At 48.6% G+C, this 25673-nt stretch overlaps 1 protein-coding gene and 1 pseudogene across 1 annotated transcript in view; both read right to left on the bottom strand.

Annotated features, from left to right (window-relative positions):
- Positions 1-1915: 1915 nt before the first annotated feature.
- Positions 1916-2446, bottom strand: LOC120367412 (peptidyl-prolyl cis-trans isomerase NIMA-interacting 4 pseudogene; annotated as a pseudogene).
- Positions 2447-19617: 17171 nt separating this feature from the next.
- SLC29A3 (solute carrier family 29 member 3) overlaps positions 19618-25673 on the bottom strand; it is a 45760-nt gene continuing 39704 nt past the window's right edge. Inside the window, exon 6 of the mRNA XM_003928628.4 lies at positions 19618-21034. Within this exon, the coding sequence (XP_003928677.2) occupies positions 20380-21034 (655 nt within the window). The 3' untranslated portion in view covers positions 19618-20379. The remainder of the gene's footprint in view (positions 21035-25673) is intronic.

Raw genomic sequence — 25673 nt, 5'->3', positions numbered from 1 at the left:
GGTATGATCTCAGCTCACCACAACCTCTGCTTCACAGGCTCAAGTGAGTCTCCTGCCTCAGCCTCCCGAATAGCTGGGATTACAGGTGTGCACCTCTACTGCCTGGCTAATTTTTGTATTTTTAGTAGAAATGGGGTTTCATCATGTTGCCCAGCCTGGTCTTGAACTCCTGACTTCAAATGATCCACCCCACTCAGCCTCCCAAAATGCTCCTAACCCAGGCCCAGTCAGTGTATAGAGGGGGCCCTCTATCACCTCCCAGAGTCATCCCCAACTTTATGGTAAGGACTTAACTTCTTTGCTGATTCATTGCTGTTATTATTGCTGCAACTTTGCTAGAGTTGCAGTTACAACCACAGCAGCTGTTCATGGCTGCCCGGATGCTGAAATTCTCAGTAACCAGAAACAGGTACACTGGGATACATCTTCATACCAGGTAGGGTGAGAGGAAGGGCTAGCAGGCAGAATCCTCGTAGCTTTAGAAGGTCTCAAGAAGACCTGTAACTCCAGCTGAGACAGAGGCCCAGCTCCTCTAGAGGGCAAAACTTGGACACGTCTCCTGATGAATCCAAATTGGGATGGGGTGGCTCTAGCTCTTAACATTTACAGGCCTTGTATTTATTCTCCCTGATCCTCAGTTTCCTCATCTGTAATATGTGGAGATGATCCCTGGCCTATTTACTTTACCTGGTTGTGAGATAAAGAACAATCTGAACATCTTCTATAAACTGTCCAGTTCTGTTGAGATGTATTTCCACCCATATCACACCAAATTCCTTTACTTATTTGTTGAGCTCACGGCTGGGCAAAAGGGTAGTTGCTGGGGATGTAATGGTGAGTACGTTAGGCATCTTTCTTCTGCTGAAACACCTTGAGGGACAAAAGCGAAAAGAAGTAACTGGCACGTTCCCCACGGACGCTGCAGCCTCCTTCTCTTTCCCTGCCTCCATTCCCTTCCAGGAAGGCAGGAAGGACTTCTGAGGTACCTCGTGTTGTGCCCTGCACATCACACACATGTTGCATCATTTAATCTGCCTAGCCAACTGAGGTAGGTGCCATCAACCCCATTTTAGATATGAGAAACTGAGACTCAGAAAATGTAACTAAGTAGAGGAAGCTGGATTCAAATCCAGGGCTCCCTAATGAGAATTAACCTCTACACTATACAGGGAACAGATAATAAGCAATGACTGAGGGCTTGTTAGGTGACAAAGGACAGTGGCAGACACTTTCTGGACTTCATTTTACTGACTATGCCAGTTAGGTATATTAACTCAGTTTTACAGATGAGGAGACTGAGTCTCCAAGAGAATAAAGGAAGCTTCTCTTTGCCATGCTGGCTGGCGTCTTGGGAGTTGGACAGATTACAGTAATCAGGTAATGGCTGAGCAGTGCTCTGAAGATGAAAAGCCCTTATTGAAAGCGCTAAGCATGATGATTAAGTCGGAAGGTGGAATTAGCTGCACGGTGGGAACAGGCTGCAGCCAACAGGAGAGGATTAGGGACTTGTTGCCTGATCCTGCGGAAGGCAGGTTGGGAGGGAAAGAAACTGAGAAAGGTTTTCAGCTCCACGGTGGTGCTCACATCTAAGAGGATGAGAGAGTCTGTAGACCTGCAAGGCAGTGATCACACCCTAGGGTTGAGGGGATCTGACAGCATCCGTGGAAAGCAAAATGGGCTCCCAACTCCCTTTGCCTTTTCTCCATCCATCCATCCGCCTGCCCACCCACCCATCCACCCATCCGTGCGATAATTACTCACCAAGGACCTAGTAGGTCTCATGCAGACTTTCATGAGGCGCCCAACCCGATGGAGGGAGATAGACATTTAACAACAATCACATACCAAAGAATTATTGTTCATTTTTTAGATTTAATAATAGGAACTTTGCTCTTTTATTTTTATTTATTTTTTTTTCAGTCTTTCATATGATTTTATTTTCTTCCTTCAACCATAATAATATGATATCCAAATTTTGTCTTAACCGGTGGGTCTGTAAACACAGGCGTACCCATCCCACTTACAGGCAAGGCAAATGCTGCTTCTTGAAATGGTCCCACCATGGACCCTCTGGTCATCCAACCCAAGTCGCCCCCTTGCCTGGCTTTATCTTCACTATATTTGCAGCCACTTCATTGAATCTCATCCCAGACTTTAACTTTTCCATGGCTTCCATGATTTTGCCATGTTTTTCACATAGAATGTGTCTGACCTTTACTGCACTGCCACCACCTTTGGGACCTTGAGCCTTCTTGTCAGTACTGTCATCCCAGAGGCTGCTCCCCCTTCCCCCGCTTTTCCAGAACCACTTTTTCCTTTGGGCGGCATCTTGGAAACCTGCTGTTGAACTCTCTATTTTTATTTTTTAAGACTTAACCTCTTTTAGAGTAGTTTTAAGTTCACAGAGAAATTGAGAAGAAGGTACAGGGACTTTCCGTAGACTCCCTTCCCCTCTGTCATGCACAACCTGCCACATTATCAGCACCCCCACCTGAGTGGAACATTTGATACATTAGTGAGCCTGCATTGACACATCATCATCACCCCAAGTCCATAGTTAGGGTTCACTCTTGGTGTTGTACATTATGTGGGTTTGAATAAATGCATAATGACATGTATTTGCGGTTATGTTTTATACAAGAGCCCTTATTTTTAGCAATGCCTACCAAAACATTTACAGATGTGTTGCCTTGGATTAATACTAGAAGGTGGGAGTGAACAGAGGTAGAGATAAAACAAGATTGGCCTCGAGTTGATCATTGTTGGAGCTGGGTGATAGGTATATGGAGTCTGTGGTACTATTCTGTTTTGGGTTTTTCTGGTAAATGTTGGAAACTTTTCATAATGAAGCTTTGTTTAAATAAACACATATTGATAAATAATTAGCACTTATAATAGGTGTCACAAAGGAAGAGTGAATGGTATGATGAGAGAATTTGTACAGGTACCCAATTTAGACTTGGTGGTGGGAGTAGGGGGTCAGTTTTGGACAGGGTGAAGCATTGGGACATCCTTAAATTTAGTGATTGCCGAAGTGACCCTTTCTGTCTCCTTCCTCTCTGAAAGGCAAGCTGGCAATGTCCTGGGGAGGGACCCTTACCTTTTGAGCATCCCCAGCAACCCGCTGGGAGACCAGGGTCCTGGAGAACTGGAGACCAGGGTCCTGGAGAACTCAAGACCAGCCTCAAATTCCCTCATCAATTGTGATGGAGGGAACAGAGGGAAGTCCCAATTGCAACCTGAACCCATTGCTGTGCATGCCATCTTGTGTGTGTACATTACTTGCCGGCCGTGAGTACAGCCTCCAGAACAACCTGGGGGGAGGGGAGCAGGACTCCTCACTTTACAGATGAGGAAAACAAGGCTCTGAGAGGTAAAAAAAAGGACTCGCCCAGAGTCCGCAGCAGAGCCCAAGACCGAGGTCTGTCATCTTGTTCGTGTTCCCCTAGATGCCTCCCAACCTGTTAACACAGCCATCATTCCTACATCGTAGGGAGATGAATTGTTAACAAGACAGTTGGGACCTCAAGCCATAGGTGCTGCGGGCCCAGAGAAGGCAGGGCCCTTCCTCTTAAGTGTAAAAGTCTCCAAATGAGTGCAGGTGGGAAGGGGGTGAGAGCCATAGCTTCCTGGAAATCTGAAGAACCCAGTGACCTTGGGCCTCCAAACACCAGACAGAACAGAGTTCAGGGGTAAGCGCTCCTCCCCATCACTTGTAGTGTCCCTCAGATGCAGATCTGGCTCAACTTCCTGGTATTTGTGAAAGGAAGGGTTCCAGCTCCAGGTTAAGGGGAAAATGCTTGGGCACAAGCTGTGGGCTAGACGTACACATGTAGGGATGGACCTTGAGGGAGCATGGGGTGAAGGACCCTAGGCACTGGGAGCCAGGGAGCTCTCAAGACAATGCACCCCACTATGTCAGGCCAGCGGTGTCTACAGAGTGCACTCTGGATTTTTTCAAAGTGTCCAGCCTATAGCATTCCTCACCACAAAACTGGATCCCTGTATCAAACGACAAAATGACAAATAGATTTAGCTTAAAGATCTCAAATGGCTTTATTGCAATTCTAGAATCTGGCAACGCTTCATCCTGTAAAATAAAATAAGTGTTCCGATAAGCTGAGCAGAGGGAGTTGGTTTTATAGACAGAGAGGACTGAAGGAAACAGAATCGAAGAACAGAGTCTGTTAGTTGTTCCAGAGCTACTTTCCTCATGAGGTGAGGACAGGGAAACAGAATGATAGAAAAATAACTGTTCATTAACATCAGTAACTCAAGGCTACTTCTTTCATATGAGGAATAAAGCAGAGGGGATTCACTATTGTGCCCATTGAGATTTGAACTGGCCTGTTTGGGAAATTGGCTGTTACCTCTTTTCAGGTAACTACTTAGTTTGGGTTTAGTGACATGGAACTTTAGCGTGGGTGATTCCCTTTGAATTTTTAGTCTGGTCTGTTGGGGCCTAATTCAGAAACTTAGTCCAAAACAATGGCCTCCTATAATTCTCATTTAACACTTGCCAGCTCTGAGAAGAGTAGGAATGACAAGAGAGCAAAACACGGGCTGGCTCTCTGCCCTCACTGGTAAGGAGCTCACCTTTTGGACTCAGGCAGACCTGGGTTCAAATCCTAGGGCAAGCCACTTAAATCCTCCAAACCCTAGTATCCCCATTGAGGGGACAACATCTCCCTCTCAACTGAGGCATTATGATGGTGAATCAGACAATAAGCAAATGGTCCCTGAAGCCAACCATCCTCCTCCTCCTCATTGGGCAATGACACCTCCCTGAGTTGTTCTCTAAGGTGGTGTTTCTCTAGAAGCCAATCCCAGACAAGGATTTAAATGAAAGTAGTTTATTAGAAGCGACTTCAGGAAGCTCCAGCTGAAGAATGAGGAAGTGAGGCAAGAAAGGGAAAGAGATCGGAAATGATGTTTTATCAAGCAGTTTACCATTGTAGACAATGGGAACTCAAACCCATAAGGAAGCTCTGGGGAACAGCCTCGCAGAACGGTGGCTCTCAAACTCAGCACAGACTCACTAGGGGGGCTCGTTAAAACACCAATGACTGGGCCCCAGCCCGGAGAGTTTCAGATTCAGTACGTACAGGGTAGTAGTAGGCTGAGAATTTGCATCTCTAACAAGTTCTCAAGTGGTACAGATTGCTGCTGGTCTGGGCTACACCCTAAGAACCACTAAGTGTCTCAGCATCATCTCACTTGAGGGGTGAGGAAGCTAGGGAATTTATCCACCAGCTCCCTGTACATCAGTATTTGAGGACTGCTTCTGAGTGCATTCACCCTCTGGCACTCAAGTTGACTCAGGCCAAATTGCTCCTACAGCCAGAAAAGCTCTATTAAGCCTGTTGCTAGGGTCTTCAGGCCCTTTGGCTGGGAGACAGGGTGGGGAGGAGAACCTCAGAGAAGCCGGCAAGGTAGTTTGACATCAGTTGAAGGATTTCGATGGAAGCTAAGGGTCAAAGATGTCTTTATTGAGTCCCTAGCTAGGCATTCATATGGTCATATATTTTTGTAAAATTAGCAAATATATATATATATATACACACACACATATATATACGTATATATGTGTATATATATACACATATATACGTATAATATACATATATATATACGTATATATATATGTGTGTGTGTATATATATATATATATACACACACACATTTTAGATGGAGTTCGCTCTTGTTGCCCAGGCTGGAATGCAATGGCGCATTCTCGGCTCACTGCAATCTCCGCCTCCTGTCTCAGGAGCGATTTTCCTGTCTCAGCCTCCCAAGTAGCTGGGATTACAGGCATGTGCCACCACGTCCGGCTAATTTTTTGTATTTTTAATAGAGACGGGGTTTCACCATGTTGGCCAAGATGGTCTCGATCTCTTCACCTCGTGATCCACCTGCCTCGGCCTCCCAAAGTGCTGGGATTGATTACAGGCGTGAGCCACCGCGCCCCGCCAGCAAAAATATTTTATTGAGATTTCTTTTTACACTCAAAATAAGTTCTATTTTTTTGTACCTAATTTTATATTTGCCTTTTTTATTATTTTTTTTTCAAAAGAGGGACCCCCAAATTGTCTAAGCTTCAGACCCCATAAAACCTGGAATGGCCCTGTATGGCTTAGATAGAACACATATTTAGGTTCGCTGAACTGAAATGTGTGTCGACGGTTTGACTCATTAAGAACACAAGCCACCTGAGTTCATGACCACCCAAGTTCAAATTTCAACTCTGCCGATTCCTAGTTTGAGGTAGTTTGGCGAAGATGCTTAATCTATCTAAACTCCTGTGTGCTCATTTACAAATTGGGACAGTGAACATACTTTCCCTACAAAATCAGATGATCAAATTAAATAATCCCTGCAAAGAGCCAGGCCGATAGTAAGTGGTCAACAAATATGAGTATCTTTTTAAATCATTAGTTGTTCCCATGGTTTATTTTTTTTATTTTTTATTTTTTTATCATTTGCGTTGACGATCTTCTTCCAGGACCAGGTTGGAATGCGTGACCTGGGGACAGAACAAAATTCCGGAATTGGCAGGTCGCCTCTCTAGAGCTTTCAAGCCCGCTCTCCCCGACCTACTGGCTCCGCCCCCTCGACTGGGCGTCCACCCCGTTGCCCGGTAACTACTGACGGCCCCCGCGCGGGGATTGGCTGTGCGGCCCGGCTCCCGGCCTGCCCCGCGGCTCCCGGAAGCCGCGCGCGACCATCTGCTTTGTGACCGGTGGCGGTTTGCCTGACAGAGCGGCTAGCGGGGCGGTCCGGGCCCTGCCTCTAGGAGCTGTTCCTGGCCGAGCTGAGCGCGGCGGGCCCGGCATCGCCATGGGTTGCTGAACGGGGTGGTCTTGCGGACCTGACGGTTCGCCACACCCCGCTTCCTGTATCACCGCCATGGGAGTCTCCGGGCAGCCCAAGCGCAGGGGAGACCCGGAGCGGCAGCTGGGAGCATCTTCCTGCGGCCTGGGCACCTCCCCACCAGCCCCTGCTGTGCCACCCCAGCTTGGGCCTCGAGGCCCAGAGATCGGAGCACTCCTGTTCAGTTCTGTGACGTTGAATTTTTAAGGGAAAAAGAAGAGGCCAAGTGACCTTGAGAAAAGACAGGGCTTGGCACGTGGCTCACGCTTGTAATGCCAGCACTTTAGGAGGCCGAGGTGGGTGGATCACTTGAGATTAGGAGTTTGAGACCAGACTGGCCAAATATGGTAGCCGGATGTGGTGGTGCACACCTGTAGTCTCAGCTACTCGGGAGGCTGAGGCAGGATAATCACTTGAACCCAGGAGGTGGAGGTTGCAGTGAGCCGAGAGCACACCACTGCATTCCAGCCTGGGCAATGAAGGGAGACAAGGGATGGCTTACGCCTGTAATCCCAGCACTTTGGGAGACCCAAGAGGAGGCAGATTGCTTGAGCCTGGGAGTTCGAGACCATCCAGGGAAAGATGGCAAAACCCCACCTCTACAAAAAAAAAAAAAAAAAAAAAAAAATACAAAAATTAACCGGGTGTGGTGGTGCACCTGTAGTGCCAGCTACCTGGAAGGCCGAGGTAGGAGGATTGCTTGAGCCAGAGAGGTTGAGGCTTCAGTGAGCTGTGACTGCATCACCACACTACTCACTGCACAGTGAGACATTGTCTCTTAAAAATAACAAACTATTGGTTGGCTATACATTGTCCTTTGTACCACAAATTCCAGGAACATGAAGATGATGGGTGAGGCTAATTAGGAACAAAATGTCCTTAAAAAATTGCCCTGGCACAGGGGCAGGGAATGACTAAAGTCCCACACGCAGTCTCTCTGGGCCTGATAAAAATCTGCATACCTCTTGTAGCATACACTGCTCTATTAGACTGTTTTGTTTTGTTTTGTTTTTTTTTTTTTTTTTTGAGATGGAGTCTTGCTCTGTCTCCCAGGCTGGAGTGCAGTAGTGTGATCTCAACTCACTGCAACCTCCGCCTCTTAGATTCAAGCGATTCTGCTGCCTCTGCTTCCTGAGTAGATGGGCCTACAGGTGCATGCCACTACGCCCAGCTGATTTTTTATTTTTAGTAGAGATGGGGTTTCACCATATTGGTTAGGCTGGTCTTGAACTCCTGACCTCAAATGATCTGCCTGCCTCGGCCTCCCCAAGTGCTGGGATTACAGAGATGAGCTACTGTGCTCGGCCATAGTGATTTTTTTTGGTGAAAAAGAAGAGGCAGTTCCTAAATTATTTGCCAAGAATTTACATTACAATAACACAGCTTATGTTTGTCAGTGTCAGTGGTGGTGTTAGGTATAACTGGAAGATGGGGAAGAACGGGCAAAAATAGAGGTGAAGCAAAGTGTAAACAGGACCTAGAAGACACAAAGCCAAACCAGCTTGAAGATTTTTTAGGGACTTGAAACTCCAGGGAATGGTGGAAACGAATTCCAGGTTATTCGTAAGTAAACAGAGGAATGTGTTGCTTACAAAGCTGTGACCACAGCCACTCTTTGATACTGATATAACTGTTACCCGTTAAAACTAGTTTAATTAATTAGTTTGCAGTTCACAAGGCACCCTGACATGATCAGAATGTCGAGGCATGCAGGATTAATATCTCCATTTTACAGATGAGGATGCCGAGGTTCAGAGTTTTCTGATTCCAAGCCCTGTATCCTGACTCCCTTATTTCAAAAATCCAGATGGCTGTTCCTTACCCAACAGAGCAGAGCCTGGGGATCTTGAGCAGCAGAAAGCAAGGAAAGGGAAATTTCCCGACATCCTCACAACAGGCCAGGGCCGGCCACTAAATACCAACTGCTATGGCACTAACAGGCCAGGCACACTTTGACATTTGACCCCTCCTCTTCTTTTTTCCCAAAGCTTTAGAGGCAGAAGGCAACCCACAGACGTCTCTCTTCTGAAAGATGAGGCCAGAGTTCTGCATTCTGAGCTCACACAATATTAGATATTATTAGAAAAGGCAGTGAATTCTGTTTCTGTTTCAAAAAGTGTTGCTGGTTGGTAATGGCTCATTTCCCTTTTTGAGTCTCAGCAAAGACTCAGCAAAATGAAAAAGTTACCATCACCTCAGCAGCTAATGAGATCCGGAGAACAGGTAGGAGGTGTGACTGTGCCCCTGGCAGGAGGCGGCTCCGCACCCCCACCCACTGCTCCCCAGTTACAGGAATGCTGTTGAGAGGGTGAGACCACAGCGCCTTCCCGCCTGTCATCGCAGCACGCCTTGAGACTTGGCTCTCAGCCTCAATGTCTCACCCCTGCCCCCTCCCTCCGCCCTCCTGAATATTGATGGTGTCGGGCCTCAGCTGAAGGGAGCAGGTGGGAAAGACACAAGTGAGGAGTAAAGCCACCAGGTGCCAACCTTGGGGCGTGGTGAAGAAGATGAGCTTGGCACTTAAAATGCAAAGGCTCTGCCCTGAATCTGTGATGATTTTCAAGGAAGGCTGAGTGAGTGTCCACAATGCATTAGCTTCATTAAAGACTTCCCAGTTCCTGAGCCCTCAACTGGAACCACAGCAGATGAAGGCCTCACTTTCTCTCCCCGGGCCAGGTGTGAGCTCCTGACAAACCCTCATCACTCTTTGGTTTAGCGCAGTGGTTCTCCACATGGGGTTCTCAGACCGGCAGCATCAGCACCACCTGGGAACTTGCTGGAACTACGAATTCTCAGGCCCCACACCAGATCTGTGGAATCAGGGACTTCTGGGAGTGGATACAGCAATCTGCATTTACCAAGTGCTCCAGGTGATTCTGATGAGGCCTGCTGCTGCTGTGGCCATTAGTCTTGGAGTCAGGCAGACCTGGGTTTGAATCTCAGTTCTGCCACTTAGCAGCTATGTGACTGAGCCTTAGTTTTGGCACATACAAAATGAGGATAATAATCCTGCCTAGTGATTGAATGGATTAAGATTATGCATTCACATGCCTAGTTCATAGTGCTTAATAAGCAGTAGTAGTTCCTCTATTTCTCTGGAAATCTGACTAGACAGGGGGGACTTCAAGAAAGTCATCGTGAATATGCTAACAGTCCCATTCAGATGTGTGGCTCCTGACTCACACCTAAAGCCACCTCTTACCTCCTGTGACCTATGGCTGGTTCTCACTACTTGACCAGGACTGAAATTGTTGATAGATCTGGTTTATTCCCCAACACTCTAAAAGGAATCCTCCCACCTCCGAGAGCAGCGTGCAGACTTTCTCTCTGCAATGATTTCATGGAACAGCCAGCAGGACCTGCTGCACTTGCAGGCAGAGCTCTGGAACTGGGTTATTGTATTATTTCTGTCATTCTTCCTCATTGAAAAAGTGGTCAGGATAGCCTCTGCCCTACCAACCTCAGAGGGCGACAGGAGGAAAAGTAACCATTTGGTCTGGATGGGGAGCATTATGTGGATTAATTAATCTTCACAACAATCCCATCAGGATAGACAGACACACTGTCAATGCCTTTTACAGATAAGGAAACAGAGACACAGAGAGGTTAAGAAACTGTGCAGGGTCACTGACTAACAAGACACAAGAGTCGGGGTTCAAAATCAGGCAGTCTGGCTTCTAAGTTCCTACCCTTAAGCACTGTGCTCTGTCCAGAACACCATTAAACAGGACAGGTCACTGTAGCTTGGCACCCAGGGGCTCGGAAACCTTCTGGGAATGCAGACCCCATTGACTATCTGATGTAAGCTATAGCCCCTCCACCAGGGGAAGCACATAAATTTCTGCATATGATCTCAGGGGTTCCATGAATCCCCCATTCCACCCAGGGGCCCCACATAAGACTCTTAGAAGGAAGTAGCAAAACTATAAGAAGTCCAGAGATATTCAAACATTCTGCCTTGGTTAAACTCCAAAGAGTAGGGCAGACCCGTACAGCGATGATGGAGACTGTCAGGTGAGAGTGTGGGGAAGAGGACCTCACACCCTTCAGCCTGGAGTGAGTGCATGGGAAGTGGGCTAGGAACACGGGGGCTCTTTGCAGAACCAGAACAGCACCAATCAGACCTAGTGTTCTATGTTTCAGTATTTACTACACTTTACAATAATCCATTTATTTCAAAATAGCTAGAAGAGAATCATTTGGGCCAAGCGTGGTGACTCATGCCTGTAATCCCAGGTGTGAGATAATAGGCATGAGTAATCCTCCTCCTTTGGGAGGCCAAGGTGGGTAGATTGCTTGAGCACAGGAGTTCGAGACCAGCCTGGGCAACATAGGGAGACCCTGTCTCTATTTAAAAATTGAAAAATAAAAATAAAATAATGTAAATGTTTCTAGTATAAAGAAAAGACAAATATTTAAGGTGATGGCTATCCCAATTGCACTGATTTGATCTTTACAAATGATATCACTGTATTATCATATGTACCCTGAAAATATGTACATCTATTATGTATCAATAAAAAATTGCATTAAAAAATGTAAAACAATGGCATTTTTCTCACTGATACTTTGTTTTGGAAAATATAGTTATATTTCATTTTTTAAAAGAGCCGGGCACAGTGTCACATGCCTGTAGTCCCAGCTACTTGGGAGGCTGAGGTGGGAGGATCACTCGAGCCTAGGAGTTGGAGGCTGCAGTGAGCTATAATCACACCTCTGAACAGCCACTGCACTCCAGCTTCAGCAACATAGCAAGACTCCACCTCTTAAAATATATATAATAATAAATAAGAAGAACAGGACTGAGGACGCTCAATCTACTTGGGCCTCCAGGACTCATTCTGTTAGAAACTGCTGGTCAGCACAGGCCTGGGGCCAGCTGGCTTACAGTAGACCAAGTATGGTCTTGCTGAGAGGTAGAGGTTGGATTTGGTGGCCTCAGGGCCCTGCCAGCTCTAGGCATGTGTTTTAAGTTGGGAATAGGAGGCGTGGCTATCGTAGGACTTCACACTTTACTATTCTCCGTGTCTGGGAAGGTGGGCCCACCCACAGTTCCTTGGCATGCTGGAGAGGACAGGCTTGAGGCACCTGGCACATGAGATCCAGATGGTGAAGCTCTCTACCTGCATCACATGCTCGTAGATCTTGCTCTTGCCTCCATGAACCTTATGTTTCAAGTGATGTAACATCTGCAGCCTTGGGTATTGATGACCAGTGACCCATCAGTGCCACCATAGAAGCACTGAGGGCAGGCTGGGTGGCCCCTGTCCCTCACATTGGACAAGTTCATCATGACTCTGCTTCTCCCTCTCCTTCACTGTCTACTCAGCATGTGCTCTGGGCATCCTCAGATCCACAAATGATTTAAACTGGAAGTGCGCTTCTCAATCTTTCAAGGCAGCAGGGTGAAGAGGAAAGACAGGCTTTGGCACCTCCTAGCTCTGTTCTGAATTCCAACGTGGTCTCTTACTGACTTCATCTTTCTGAGTCTCAGTTTCCTCATCTGTAAAATGGGGATGACCCACCTCACCTGGCAGGGATACTGTACATAGATACAGCCTGACCAGAGTAGCTGCTCAATGATCAGCACCGCCCTTTAAGTCGACGTAGACCACATTCTCATCCTGCTGCAGAAGCAGGGCCTGCTCCCAAGCACATGGCCAGCAGTGGATTGCAGAGCCCAGGTCAGATTGCTGAGCCACTCTGATCTCCTTAGCAAACAGTCATTTGGCCACGCCCGTAGTATTCTCATTTTTTGCAATTTGAATAGGCTGAGGATTTTCCAAATATTTAAGTTCTGCCTCCTTTTCACTTCACCATTCCATATTTAAGTCATTTCTCTTTCCTCACGTTATTATAAGCACTCAGGAGGAACCAGGCCACACTTTCAATACATTGCGTAGAAATGTCCTCAGCTAAACATTTTATTTCATCACTCTCAAGTTCTACCTTCCACAAAACACTAAAACACAAACACAGTTCAGCCAAGCGCTTTGACATTTGTCTTAGTCTGTTCACACTGCTGTAACAAAAATATCATAGACTGGGTGTTTCATATACAACAGAAATTAATTCCTCACAGTTTTAGAGGCCGGGAGATCCAAGATCAAGGTTGCAGCAGATTTGGTGTGCGGTGAGGGTCTGCTTCCCGGTTCACAGAGGGGCATCTTCTCGCTGTGTTCTCACATGGCACAAGGGCGAGGGAGCTCTCTTGTGTCTCTTTTATAAGGCTACTAATTCCATTTATGAGGGTTCTACTCACATGATCTAATCACCTCCCAAAGACCCAATCTCCTAATACCGTCAAGGTGGGGGTTAGGATTGGAACATGTGAATTTGGGGAGGACACAGCATTCATCTGTAGCACCAGGCTCCATTCCAAACGTGTTATGTGAGTTGCAGGTATATCATCATAACCAGACATGAGAGCAGTACTGCAGTCGCCCCCTAGTGTTCAGATGAGAAAATGGAGGCGGGGACTGGACTTCCTTCAGTCCCACGGCCAGGACGTGGTCAGGTCCCAGATCTAGGCAGAACGCCCCCCCGAGCCCAGCTCTCGTAACCCTGTTGGAACTACACCAGTTTCTAAAGGGCATCTCTGTCCATGGCTGTGCCTTCACGATAGTGATAGAGTGGGTACTGGGGTGCCCAATTTTCCAGCTGAGGCAGCGAAAACAAAGTGAAGCAGCCTGGCCAGAGGACAAAGTGAGTGGTCTGGGGTCTTTTGGATTTCCAGCTTTCTGCCTAGTGTACCCTGCCCCCAGGTCAGGCATGTCTGGGCAGGCAGATCTAGGTAGGGGGCCTGGGCATCAAACAGGCGTCAGGTTCTAGGTCTGGGGACCAGGCGAGGGGCCTGGCAAGTCCACTGAGCACTGGGTACAGGGTACAACCCTCCACAGGGAAGCAGCTGGCATTGCAACAGGTTTTCCAGGCAGCAGCAAAAAGTGGAAGAAAACCAAGCTTGTTGAGGATCTATCATATGTCAGGTACTTTGCATATGATATCAGGGCTTATTTAATCCTTTCCACAGTCCTGGGAGGCTTCTCATTTTATTTTTTTATTTTTTTTAGAGATACAGTCTCACTCTGTTGCCCAAGCTGGAGTGTAGTGGTGCAATTCTAGCTTACTGTAACCTCCACCTTCTGGGCTCAAGCAATCCTCCTGCCTCAGCCTCCTAAGTAGCTGGGACTATAGGTATGCACTACTAGGCCTGGCTAATTTTTGTATATACTTATTTTTTGTAATGACAGGGTCTCACTATGTTGTCCAGGCTAGTATTGAACTCCTGGCCTCAATCGATTCTCCCGCCTCAGCATCCCAAAGTGCTGGGATTGTAGGTGTGAACCACCACACCTGGCCAGCTTCTTATTTTAGACATCAGAAAAGGGCACCAGCAGGATGTGGCTAAAGTGATCCAGCAAGAGGTGGCAGAAGCAGCCTTCCAACCTCAGTGTGAGGGTCTGAATCCTGTGACTGTCAATTCCTTGGCCCTTTGCTGTGACCCTGGAGCTCCTCTAACTTCCAGTGAAGGGCTGGGACTGTTCTCAGCAGGGAGCACAGGGCCAGTGGGTCAGCTGGCTTGGAGGGGCAGATAGCATGGCCATCTTTGTCACTCTCCTTCAGGGGCAAGCCCAGGGCAGCCTGCAGTTGAGTTCACTGTCTCAGGCTGAGGCTACCCTGGACTTCCTGAGTGGCAGAAGCCTGGTGGCAACAGGGGGTGTGCACTGTGCCCTGAGTTGCCTGCTGCAAAGGCTGTGAGCCCTAGTGCAGCTCTAGCCTGTGTGGGCTGGGCAGTGGGCATGACTGGGGTGAAAGGCTGGCTCAGTGGCACAGCAGATGGTCACAGCTCTGAGACTTATTATTATCCCTATTTTACAGATGAGGAAATGAGACTCAGGAAGGCTGACTCACACAGATGGTGGCTGGTGGGGCTGGAAGCAAGACTTCTTGACCCCTGAAGCTGTGTCTCGTGTCCCACAACCCTGCTGTCCCAAGACAGGTTTACCAGCAGTGAGCCATGCAGGGGGCACCTCAGCAGCGGGGGCTGGTGAAGTGGGTGCAACTTAGTCTTATCATCTCCATGCCCTACCATCACCACAGCTGGCCCTCACCTCCCTTGTGCTCCACAGTAACTGCAAAGAATCTTTCTAAGAGATGCCTCCTCCACTTCTTTGAAAGCCATTCCCCTGCAACAGAGCATGAGAGACCCCCACTACTCCTTCCCCAGTGGCTACCTCTGTGGCTACATGACTAGTCCCAGCTTCTACCTGATGGTGGGGCAGAAATTCTCTCTAGGGTCCTGCTGGAGCAAAGCTGGCCTGGGAACTGGGCAGCCTCAGTGGTGGGTGAGGGGCAACAGTGACTCAGGCCCAGGACCACACTGGCACTGCCAATGCTGCCACCACAGATGGTAGAATAGGCACAAGGCACTCCCACTCAGAAAGCCCACAGGTGGAGGCGTGCACGGGCTCTCCATCCACACTCAACTGGAATACACTGTAAATATGCAACAGGCTTTGCCCCCTTTTCTACGTAGAGTTCTCTATAAAAGTGTCAGAAGCTAAGCGCCCACATCACCTCCGAGCTGATGAGGAGGTCGAAGTCTTCTCCCTGAAGCACTGAGTGGGAGGCAGCGGAATGAGGGGTCTTTGCTCATATCACCCCTGCTTCAAGTCCCCCCGCCAGCTCCCATGTGTGTAAGAGTAAGCAGGCTCTCAAAAGACCCTGTCACCCACTAGTTGAAGAGTCCACTCATGTGGCTTTAAATAAAGGAGAAAAGTGGCTGGGCGCAGTGGCTCATGCCTGGCATCTCAGCACTTTGGGAGGCTGAGGTGGGAGAATTGCTTGATCCCTCCTACCTTTTCACTTCACCATTCCATAGTTAAGTCATTTCTCTTTCCTCCCATGTTATTACAACCAGTCAGGAGGAGCCAAGCCACACTTCCAATACATTGTGCAGAAATGCCCTCAGCTAAACATCTTATTTCATCACTTTCAAGTTCCACCTTCCACAAAACACGACAACACAAACACAGTGTTTGATTGAGTGGTTAGAGACCAGCCTAGGCAGCATGGTGAGATTCTGCCTCTACAAAAAATTAAAAAAAAAAAAAAAATTAGCTGGGTGTGGTGGCATGCACCTGGGGTCCTGGCTCCTGGAGAGGCTGAGGTGTGAGGATCACTTGAGCCCAGGAGGTCGAGGCTGCAGTGAGCTGTGATCACACCACTGTACTTCAGTCTGGGTGACACAGTGAGAGCTTGTCTCAAAGAAACAAAAAAAATAAAAATTAAAGAGGTGGTTGGGGCAGTAGCTCACACCTGTAATCCCAGCACTTTGTAAGGCTGAGGCGGTAGATCATGAGGTCAGGAGTTCAAGACCAGCCTGGCCAAGATGGTGAAACTCTGTCTCTACTAAAAATAGAAAAATTAGCCAGGCGTGGGGGTGGGCACCTGTAATCCCAGCTACTTGGGAGGCTGAGGCAGAGAATTGCTTGAACCTGGGAGGCGGAGGTTGCAGTGAACCAAGATCGCGCCATTGCACTCCAGCCTAGGCGACAGAGCAAGACTCCATCTCCAAAAAAAAAAAAAAAAAAAAAAAAGAAAAAGAAAAAGAAAATGAACATGTGTATGGTGTCCTAAAAACTGCCACTTGGGATTAAGTCAGAGAACTCTTAGACAAAGACAACTCCTCAGGGAACCCCATCTACCTCCCTCATTGAAAGCTCCTCTCCTCTTTGGTGACTTTTATTCACTCCTCCAAACATATGAGCTGGTTCACAAGCCTGCTGGGGTCACATAAGACTTGAGACCCAGAGAATCTGAAGCTCAGGAGCTGCTTCTCACAGTGGAGGGGAACGAGCATGCCTGAACTCTCCCATCTACCCTTCTACCTGAAGATGCATTTTTATTTTCCTTCCTCCCTCCCTGGGAGGGAAAGACCCTCTGTGAAATGCCCCCTAAGCTGAGTAACCAAGCAGAATCAGTGAAAGCCTGGATTATCCCCAACAGCCCAGCTGCCAGCCCCTCCCAGCAGAGCAGCCTCTCCTCCCCTGGCAAAGTGGATGCCACTCAGTCTATCACCTCCATGTCTTACCATCACCATGGCTGGCCTCCGCCTCCCTCTGCTCCACGCTAACTGCAAATCATCTCTCTAGCAGAGATGCCTCCTCCACTTCTTTGAAAGCAATTCCCCTACAACAGAGCATGAGAAACTCCCACTACTCCTTCCCCAATAGCTCCCAGGTGATCGCTCCAAGGTGGTCGCCATCTCCAAGCTCGAGACTACTGGCTTACTTTAAGGCAGGCATGCTGCCCATTTATTTTTCTCGAGATGGAATCTTGTTCTTTTTGCCCAGGCTGGAATGCAACGGTGTGGTCTCAGCTCACTGCAACCTCCACCTCCCGGGTTCTAGTGATTCTCCTGACTCAGCCTCCAGAGTAGCCGGGATTACAGGTGCCCGCCACCATGCCCAGCTAATTTTTGTGTTTGTAGTGAAGTTGGGATTTCAACCTCTTGGCCAGGCTGATCTCAAACTCTTGACCTCAAGCGATCCGCCTGCCTCAGCCTTCCAAAGTGCTGGGATTACAGGCGTGAGCCACTGCGCCCGACCCATGCTGCCCATTTCTAAAACACTTATGGTTAAGTTGGGTCACCAGCTAGACCAACACTCCAAATCATCCACAGCACTAAAGTCAATGAAGAAACCAACGGGGAGATTTCAGCCTCCTGCAAAGGGAGGGGAGAATTTTTTCTTTTCTTTTTTCGAGTTTCAGAAACCTGATCAAGGGTGTCCTCTTTAATCTCCAGCCAAGGAGAGGGAGTGTGTACTAGACTGAGACGTGGGGAACATAAACTGCTGCCCCTGGGTGGATTACTGACTGCTTCTCAGTTTAATCAGCCTCTGCAGGGCACCACCGAGCCAGCGCGCTTCTGCAGAGAAGCAGAGGGCTCATTCATGGCTCTAGTGGTTGCCACGTCTTGGAGGCAAGCTCTGTTCTTTCTGTAGGACCTTTGAGAGAGAGATCCTGGTCTGATCTGGTTCCTTTCTCGCTCTGATTCCTGAGCCCTGCTGTTTCTCCAAGGAAGAAACAGGTGCCTCTTTTTAGGTATATAAATTCCTCATCATATCAGGGGATCATCAGTGTGAGGGACCACAGCCTCCTCAGACAGAGCAATGGAACCTAGGGGTTGTCTTTTGAAAGAGCAGCTTCGGCCGGGCGCGGTGGCTCAAGCCTGTAATCCCAGCACTTTGGGAGGCCGAGGTGGGTGGATCACGAGGTCGAGAGATCGAGACCATCCTGGTCAACATGGTGAAACCCCGTCTCTACTAAAAATACAAACAATTAGCTGGGCATGGTGGCGCGTGCCTGTAATCCCAGCTACTCAGGAGGCTGAGGCAGGAGAATTGCCTGAACCCAGGAGGCGGAGGTTGCAGTGAGCCGAGATCGCGCCATTGCACTCCAGCCTGGGTAACAAGAGCGAAACTCTGTCTCAAAAAAAAAAAAAAAAAAAAAAAAAAAGAAAAAGAAAGAGCAGCTTCAACATACACAATCATTTGCAACAAACCAGGACAAAGCAACACCTAATTCTGCTGATCAAAGCTTCAGAGCTCCAGTAACGTTCACAAAAAATAAACCTGTGAAAGCCAAGGGGCTAGCTGATCCTACAATGCATGAGACCATGGGCCAGGCACCTCCCTGCCCCTCCAGGCCACTCTCCAGGCTCTCCACCTGCTGCTGGCTGGGCTTTGGTCCACAGGGGCATGGAGATCAGGGAAAGAATGGAGGGAATTTATTCCTTCAGCTCCCTCCTGTGGGCTTACAGCAGGCTGGGTGTGTCCCACTCCATCCCCAGACAAAGTCACTCTCTAGGTTCTAGGCCTCCTCCCCTCCCCGCATCAGGCCTGGACTGGAATGACCTCACTGTTAACTAGTTTTTAGATAGAATGCACAACTTCCTGGGGTTCCTACACCTGCTCTTAAAATATTCTCAAATTAAGGCCAGGTGCGGTGGCTCAAGCCTGTAATCCCAGCACTTTGGGAGGCCGAGGCGGGTGGATCACGAGGTCAAGAGATCGAGACCATCCTGGTCAACATGGTGAAGCTCCATCTCTACTAAAAATATAAAACATTAGCTGGGCATGGTGGCGCGTGCCTGTAATCCCAGCTACTCAGGAGGCTGAGGCAGGAGAATTGCCTGAACCCAGGAGGCGGAGGTTGCGGTGAGCCGAGATCGCGCCATTGCACTCCAGCCTGGGTAACAGGAACGAAACTCCGTCTCAAAAAAAAAAAAAAAAAAAAAAAAAAATATATATATATATATATATATATATATATATATATATTCTCAAATTATGCTGGGTGCAGTGGCTCACACCTATAATCCCAGCACTTTGGAGACTGAGGTGGGAGGATTGCTTGAGCTCAGGAATTCGAGACCAGCCTTGGCAACAGAGTAAGACCCCATCTCTACAAAAAATTTAAAAAATACAAAAATTAGCTAGGCATAGTGGTGTGCACTTGTAGTCCCAGCTACTCAGGAGGCTGAGGCTGGAAGATTGCTTGAGCCCAGGAGTTCAAGGTTGCAGTGAACTGTGATTGAGTCCCTGCACTCCAGCCTGGTGACAGGGCACGATCTTGTCTTAATAACAAAATAATAAATGTTTTAAAAATCCTCAAATTGCCTAATCTGAGCATGCCATTGCCTGTTAAGACTCTGACCAACAGAGACAGTAATGAGGCTTACACTGAATACTCAAGTATTTATTATGCCCTTGAACCACTGGCTTTGACATTTTGTAAACATGAACAATAAAAGCCCCTCATCGTGACCCAGGCCATAGACCACCAGACCATAAGGATCCTTCTTTGAAATCCCAGGCCAGACATGCTTGGTCCCTTGCACAGGGGGGCCCTCTGGTCCCTCTGGAATGAAGCCTTCATGGGAGGCCCGTCTTTCTGGGCTTTCCAGTCTGGTTGGGTGGCAGTCCTTCATCCACAGAACACAGGGGTCTGTGCACACTTGAGTCTTGGGCCTGGGACTGGCCATGCCAGGGGGACTTCTGTTCCAGGGAGACTCCTTCAGGGTAAGGAGGGCTGAGAATTTGCTTGCGTCTTGCTGTCAGCTGGAATGAGCACAGCTGGGAGGGTGCAAAGAGCCCGTGGCTGGGTTTCGGTACCGGCTTTGTAACAACTCTAGGGCGAACACTGGCAGCACCTTTGAAGGGCTAGAAGGAAGGTGGAATGTTCACCATCAGCTATGAAGGGAGTACTCCTGCTTTGTACCATTTCCACTTCAGATGTCTCGGGAGTGCTCTGCTAATGTGTCTGGAATATCTGCCTTTCAAGGAATGGTCATGAACGTGGCTCACTGGCATCTCGGGAGAGATGAGGCCTGAGTGTGCTCTGCTCTCTGTCCCAAGCAAAACTCCAGCCCTTTCCTCCATGGCCCCCTGCACTCTCTCCCTATCTTCAGAGGCTCTGAAGCACCAATGTCCTGTGTCCTCCCTCCTAGATGAGGTGCACCAAAAGCGTAGAGCAAGCCGAGCCCAGCGTTAAGCCCAAGCACAGGTAGAAGGACATCACCACCCCTGTGGCCTCGGCCAGCTCCCTGGGTACAATCTTAGGCCCATAGAGGAGGGCCAGGGTACTGAGGTAGCCGTTGCTGAGCCCCAGTAGGGAGTTGAGGAGTGCAGGGTACACATCAGACTGGAAGAGCACAGTCTTCAGGTGGACGCGGGGCTGGTAGTTACAGAGCACGAAGAGGGGGATGAGGCAGGTCCGGAGGAGCACGAGCCCCGGGAGCACCATGCTGTTGGGCCCTGGCACCTGGATCCAGGCTGTGAGCTGCCGGCCACACAGGTCGGCAAAGTTGTACAGGAGGAAGGTGGTGAGGGGGACGAAGAACTTGGTGGTCCACAGTGAGCCCGAGCCCTTGTGAAGGGACTCGATGTTGGTGCAGATGGCGGGATAGATGAGGCTGCTGATGAAGAAGACGTAGGTGACACAGAAGCCCAGCCTGGCCGTCTTCTTCAGGATGGGGCGGAGGGGAGGTGTGTGGGAGTCACTGGATCTGGAGGCCACCAAAGGGGGGCTGGGGGAGTCCTGAGGCAGCTCCTCTTCACCTGAAAACACGTGGGCTGCAAGAACAGGCCTCATGTAGTATCTGCAGGGACGAGGCAGGACCACTGTCAAGCAGGTCACTTGGGATCTGAATCAGCACTGCCAGGGGCGGGCACTCAGAACAGAACCTTCCGGCCCAGCATGGAAAGCCCAAGCCCCACATGCCCACAGCCCCCGCATCCCCCGAGATGATGGATGAGGTTGCAAAGTGGCCAGAGGAAGGCCAGCACTGTCCCTGGCCTGCCTGCCAGCACAGTGGCTGTGCCATGAGCAGGGACAGAGGAAACCAGCATTGACCACCACACAGTGAGTCTGGGCCCCGAACTGGCTCACCTGTTTTTGTTATGTTTTAGGAGAGTAGAGGTAAAATATTAAAAATGCAAATTTCTAACATGATAAAAGGAATACATGCCTGATACAACAAACCCAAATAATACAGAAAATAAATGATACAGTATTAATAGAAAGAGAACTCTGACTTCCTCCCACTTCTGATCTCACTCCTTAGTGGTAGTGACTGTTAACAGTCTAGGCTGGGCATGGTGGCTCATGTCTATAATCCCAGTACTTTGAGAGGCAGAGGGAGGATTGCTTGAGCCCAGGAGTTTGAGATCAGCCTGGGCAACCAAGTGAAACCCTGTCTCTATAAAAATGATGACCGTAATAATAATAATTCAAAAATAATAGAAATTAGCCAGGTGTGGTGGTGGTATATGTCCATAGTCCCACCTACTGGGGAGGCTGCGGCAGGAGGATTGCTTGAGCCCAGTTGTTCAAGGTTATAGTGACCTATGATCACACTACCACACTCCAGCCTGGATGGCAGAGTGAGACCCTGTCTCAACAAAACAAAATATCCAAACCAATCTGGTACATATTGCTCCATGCACATACAAACAACACTCACAGTTACATTCTTAAGCAAGAGTGGGGTCAAACCATACATATTGGAAAGCTTTCTCTAACAGTGTAATGCCTAAATACAAGACATGTCAATAATACATAAAAATGCCTTATACTAACTACCGAAATCATGCATAACTATTAAACATAAATGAATACGTGAAATTGCCTAAAGAACAGTATCTCGTGGGCATCCTTTTACACCGGAACGTGTGGCCTATGTCTCCCTCATGTTACTCCATAATGGGTCACTGGATGGATGTACAGTTTCACTGCTCCCCTACTGATTGACATTTAGGTTGCCTCAGCTTTTTGTTACTACAGACAATGTTGCAATGAATATCCCTACACATAAATCCTTGCACGTGTATACTAGTATTTTGGTAGGGCAGATTTCTAGAAGAGGAGATGGCTGAATTAAAAGGTTTACACCTTTAAAGTTTTGATTGCTACTGATAAACTGCTCTCCAAATATACCACCAGTTGATCTCTGCTCAGCACCATTCACCCACCCTAACAGAAGTAACTTGCCCTGTTCATCTCTCCCAGAGTACCCGTTTAGTTCCTTCAAAAGAACCGACCACTATCTATAGTAATTACATTAGTTTACCTGTTTCTCACGTGTCTCCTTCAGCAGAAGACAGGTTCCTGTCACACCTGTAATCCCAGCACTTTGGGAGGCCAAGGTGGGCGGATCACCTGAGGTCGGGAGTTTGAGACCAGCTTAAACAAATGGTGAAACCCCAGCTCTACTAAAAATACAAAAATTAGCTGGGCATGGTGCCAGCAACTCAGGAGGCTGAGGCAGGAGAATCACTTGAACCCGGGAGGTGGATGTTGCAGTGAGCCGAGATTGCACCACTGCACTCCAGCCTGGGTGACAGAGCAAGGATCTATCTTAAAAAAAAAAAAAAAAAAAAAAAGAAGTTCCTGGGGCAAAGACTACATTTGACTGTTTCTAGCTAAGTCTTCAGGCATAGAGCAGCTCTTCAACATATAACTGTTGAAGGGACTGAGAAGTAGCCTACAGAAATGTCTTCCTTATCTGCAACACTGAATATCATCTGTCTTTCCGACTTCTCCTCTGACCAGTGAGAAAGCTTAGATCACTCTGCCTTGCTGTGTGACCATCTTGCCTGAGCCATCCAACCTCTCTGAGCGCTAGATATCTGAAAACCAGGAGACACAGGCTCCCTGTATTAACGTGGCTCAAACAGAAGGACTTGGTGCAGGGGTGGGTGTGTAAGCAGTAACTTGGTTCTGGTTTCAGCCTTGTCTCTGCCTCCCTGTGGAATCTTGGGCCAGGCACGCCCCTTTCTGGGCCTGCTTCCTCCTCTGTAACATGGAGGTTTCACCCAGCCAAGTAGTTCTGAAGGCCCAGTCCGTCCCCCCACCCTAAGACCAGCAGATAGCATGCATGTGGGTGAGTGGGTGTGTGGGAAGCCCCTCCCCAGAATCGCTCTTGACTGACAGTGAATGGGGTGCTTCAGCCAAGTTCTGTCTGGTTTCACCATCGCTATTTAGGGAAAGGAATCGTCCTTCTTCCCCTCTATTCAGCCTTGTCAGGTCCTTGCCTTAAGTCTCTTCTCAGGAAATTCCCCATCAAGTTCCTCCGGTCGCAGCTCTTTCTCCTAAGTTCTTCCAAATGTTCCTGCCTCACCTCACCCTCCCAAATGCAGTGCGGGTGGGCTTGCCTTGTCAGGAAGATTTAGTCTGAGCAGAGCTGGGATCACAGGTCTCTCCATGAGCCCCATCCTTAGAGAGGTATCTACGAGCCCGCAAATCCTGACCCTAGTTTCGCGAAACTTTCTGTAACAGAGTAATGCCCAAATACAATACATGTAAATGATACACATAAATGTCTTATACTAACTGCCTGAATCCTCCTTGGTAAAATGGAGGTTTCACACACCCAAAAAGTTCTGAAGCCCCAGTCAGTCCTCCCACTCTAAGGACCAGCAGATAACACACATGTGGGTGAGTGGGTGTGTGGGAGGCCCCTCCCCAGAATCGCTCTTGAGTGACTGTGAACAGGGTGCTTCAGCCAAGAGCACTGTCTGGTTTCACAATCACTATCTAGGGAAAGGAATATTCTCACTTCCCCTCTAGTCAGCCTTGTCAGGTCCTTGACTTTAAGTCTGCTCTCAGGAAATTCCCCACCAAGTTGCTCTGGTTGCAGTAAAGAAACAAGAGGTTTCTGTCTGGGCACAGTGGCTTGTGTCTGTAATCAATCCCAGCACTTTGGGAGGCTAAGGTGGGTGGATCACTTGAGGTCAGGAGTCCGAGACCAGCCTGGCCAACATGGTGAAACTGTCTCTAAAAAAAATACAAAAAATTAGCTGGGCATGGTGGCCCATGCCTGTTGTCCCAGCTACTCTCCTGAGGTGGGAGAATCACTTGAGCCCAGGAGGTCAAGGCTGCAGTGAGTTGTGATTGCGCCACTGCACTGCAGTCTGGGTGACACAGTGAGACTCTGTCTCAAAAAAAGAAAGTTGAAGTCTACAGGATGGCATGGTCCTGAAATTGAAGTATCTACAGGATAGCATGGTCCTGGGTGTTCTCTGTCTCACATGCTCAGCTGGAAGGGACTCTGGCCTGCCTAAATGAGACTAGAAACTAGGGTGACCAACCATCCTGGTTTGCCTGAAACTGTCTAGGTTTTATTTTATTATTTATTATTATTATTTTTTGAGACAGAGTCTCACTCTGTTGCCAGGATGGAGTGCAGTGGTGCAATCTTGGCTCACTGCAACCTCCACCTTCCAGGTTCAAGTGATTCCCCTGCCTCAGCCTCCTAAGTAGTTGGGACTACAAGTGCATGCCACCACGCCCAGCTAGTTGTTTTGTATTTTAGTAGAGACGGGGTTTCATCATGTTGGCCGGGATGGTCTTGATCTCCCGACCTTGTGATCTGCCTGTCTCAGCCTCCCAAAGTGCTGGGATTGCAGGTGTGAGCCACTACGCCCAGCACTGTCCTGGTTTTAATAAGTTACAGTCCCTTGTCCTGGGAGTGCCTTTGACTCTAGGCAAGCAAGGAAGCTTGGCTACCCTGCTGGAAACAGACCCACCCAAAGCACCGGAAACAGGACAAGGAAACAGCAGGAGGAGTAGGGTGACCCTCCTGTTCCTTTGTTCATTCCGTGGCTGGAGAATAATTTAATATACCACGATGCGGTGCCAGGCAGTGTACAGGGTGCTGGGGGATGGGAAGCCAGCCAGGTCACAGGAAGCATGGGACGGGACATCAGCCTGGAGCCACAGCTAGGCGATTTCTGAGAATGGCCCTAAAGAGGCAGGGAGGACTGAGCAGCTCAGGGGTTGGTCGGTGCCTAGGATATCGCGTAGCTCAAGCAGCTCAGCTCCCTCCTATCCTCCTGAACCCTGAGGACTGCTGAAGTGAAGAATCCTACAGCTGGGGAAAGTGGCTCACTCCCAGCCCAGGGGGATTCGATATTTTGCTGAAAGGCTGGGTGTTCTGGGGATTAAGGAGTGACTCTCCTCATGAGGGCAGGAAGAATGAATGAATGATGAGAAGAGGCCATTGTAGTCTCGAGCCTATGACTCACCAGGTGAATGACCTGGGGCATGCTTGTGAGCTTGCCTAAGCCTCAGTTTCCCCATCTCCCAAGTGAAAAAATACTCACAACTGCACAGATTGTCATAAATCATAAACAAAAATGTACATGTAAACAGTTCAGCTTAGTGCCACTGCAAAAATCAGCTTCCTGTGGAACAGGGCCACATCGGGGCAGGTCCCTCCCCAGGTCTGCTGGCTCACA

The sequence above is a fragment of the Saimiri boliviensis genome, chromosome 12 (assembly GCF_048565385.1).
Source record: "Saimiri boliviensis isolate mSaiBol1 chromosome 12, mSaiBol1.pri, whole genome shotgun sequence".
Lineage (NCBI taxonomy): Eukaryota > Metazoa > Chordata > Mammalia > Primates > Cebidae > Saimiri > Saimiri boliviensis.
Note: the sequence above shows the minus strand (reverse complement) of the source record. Positions and strands in the feature narration are given on the sequence as shown.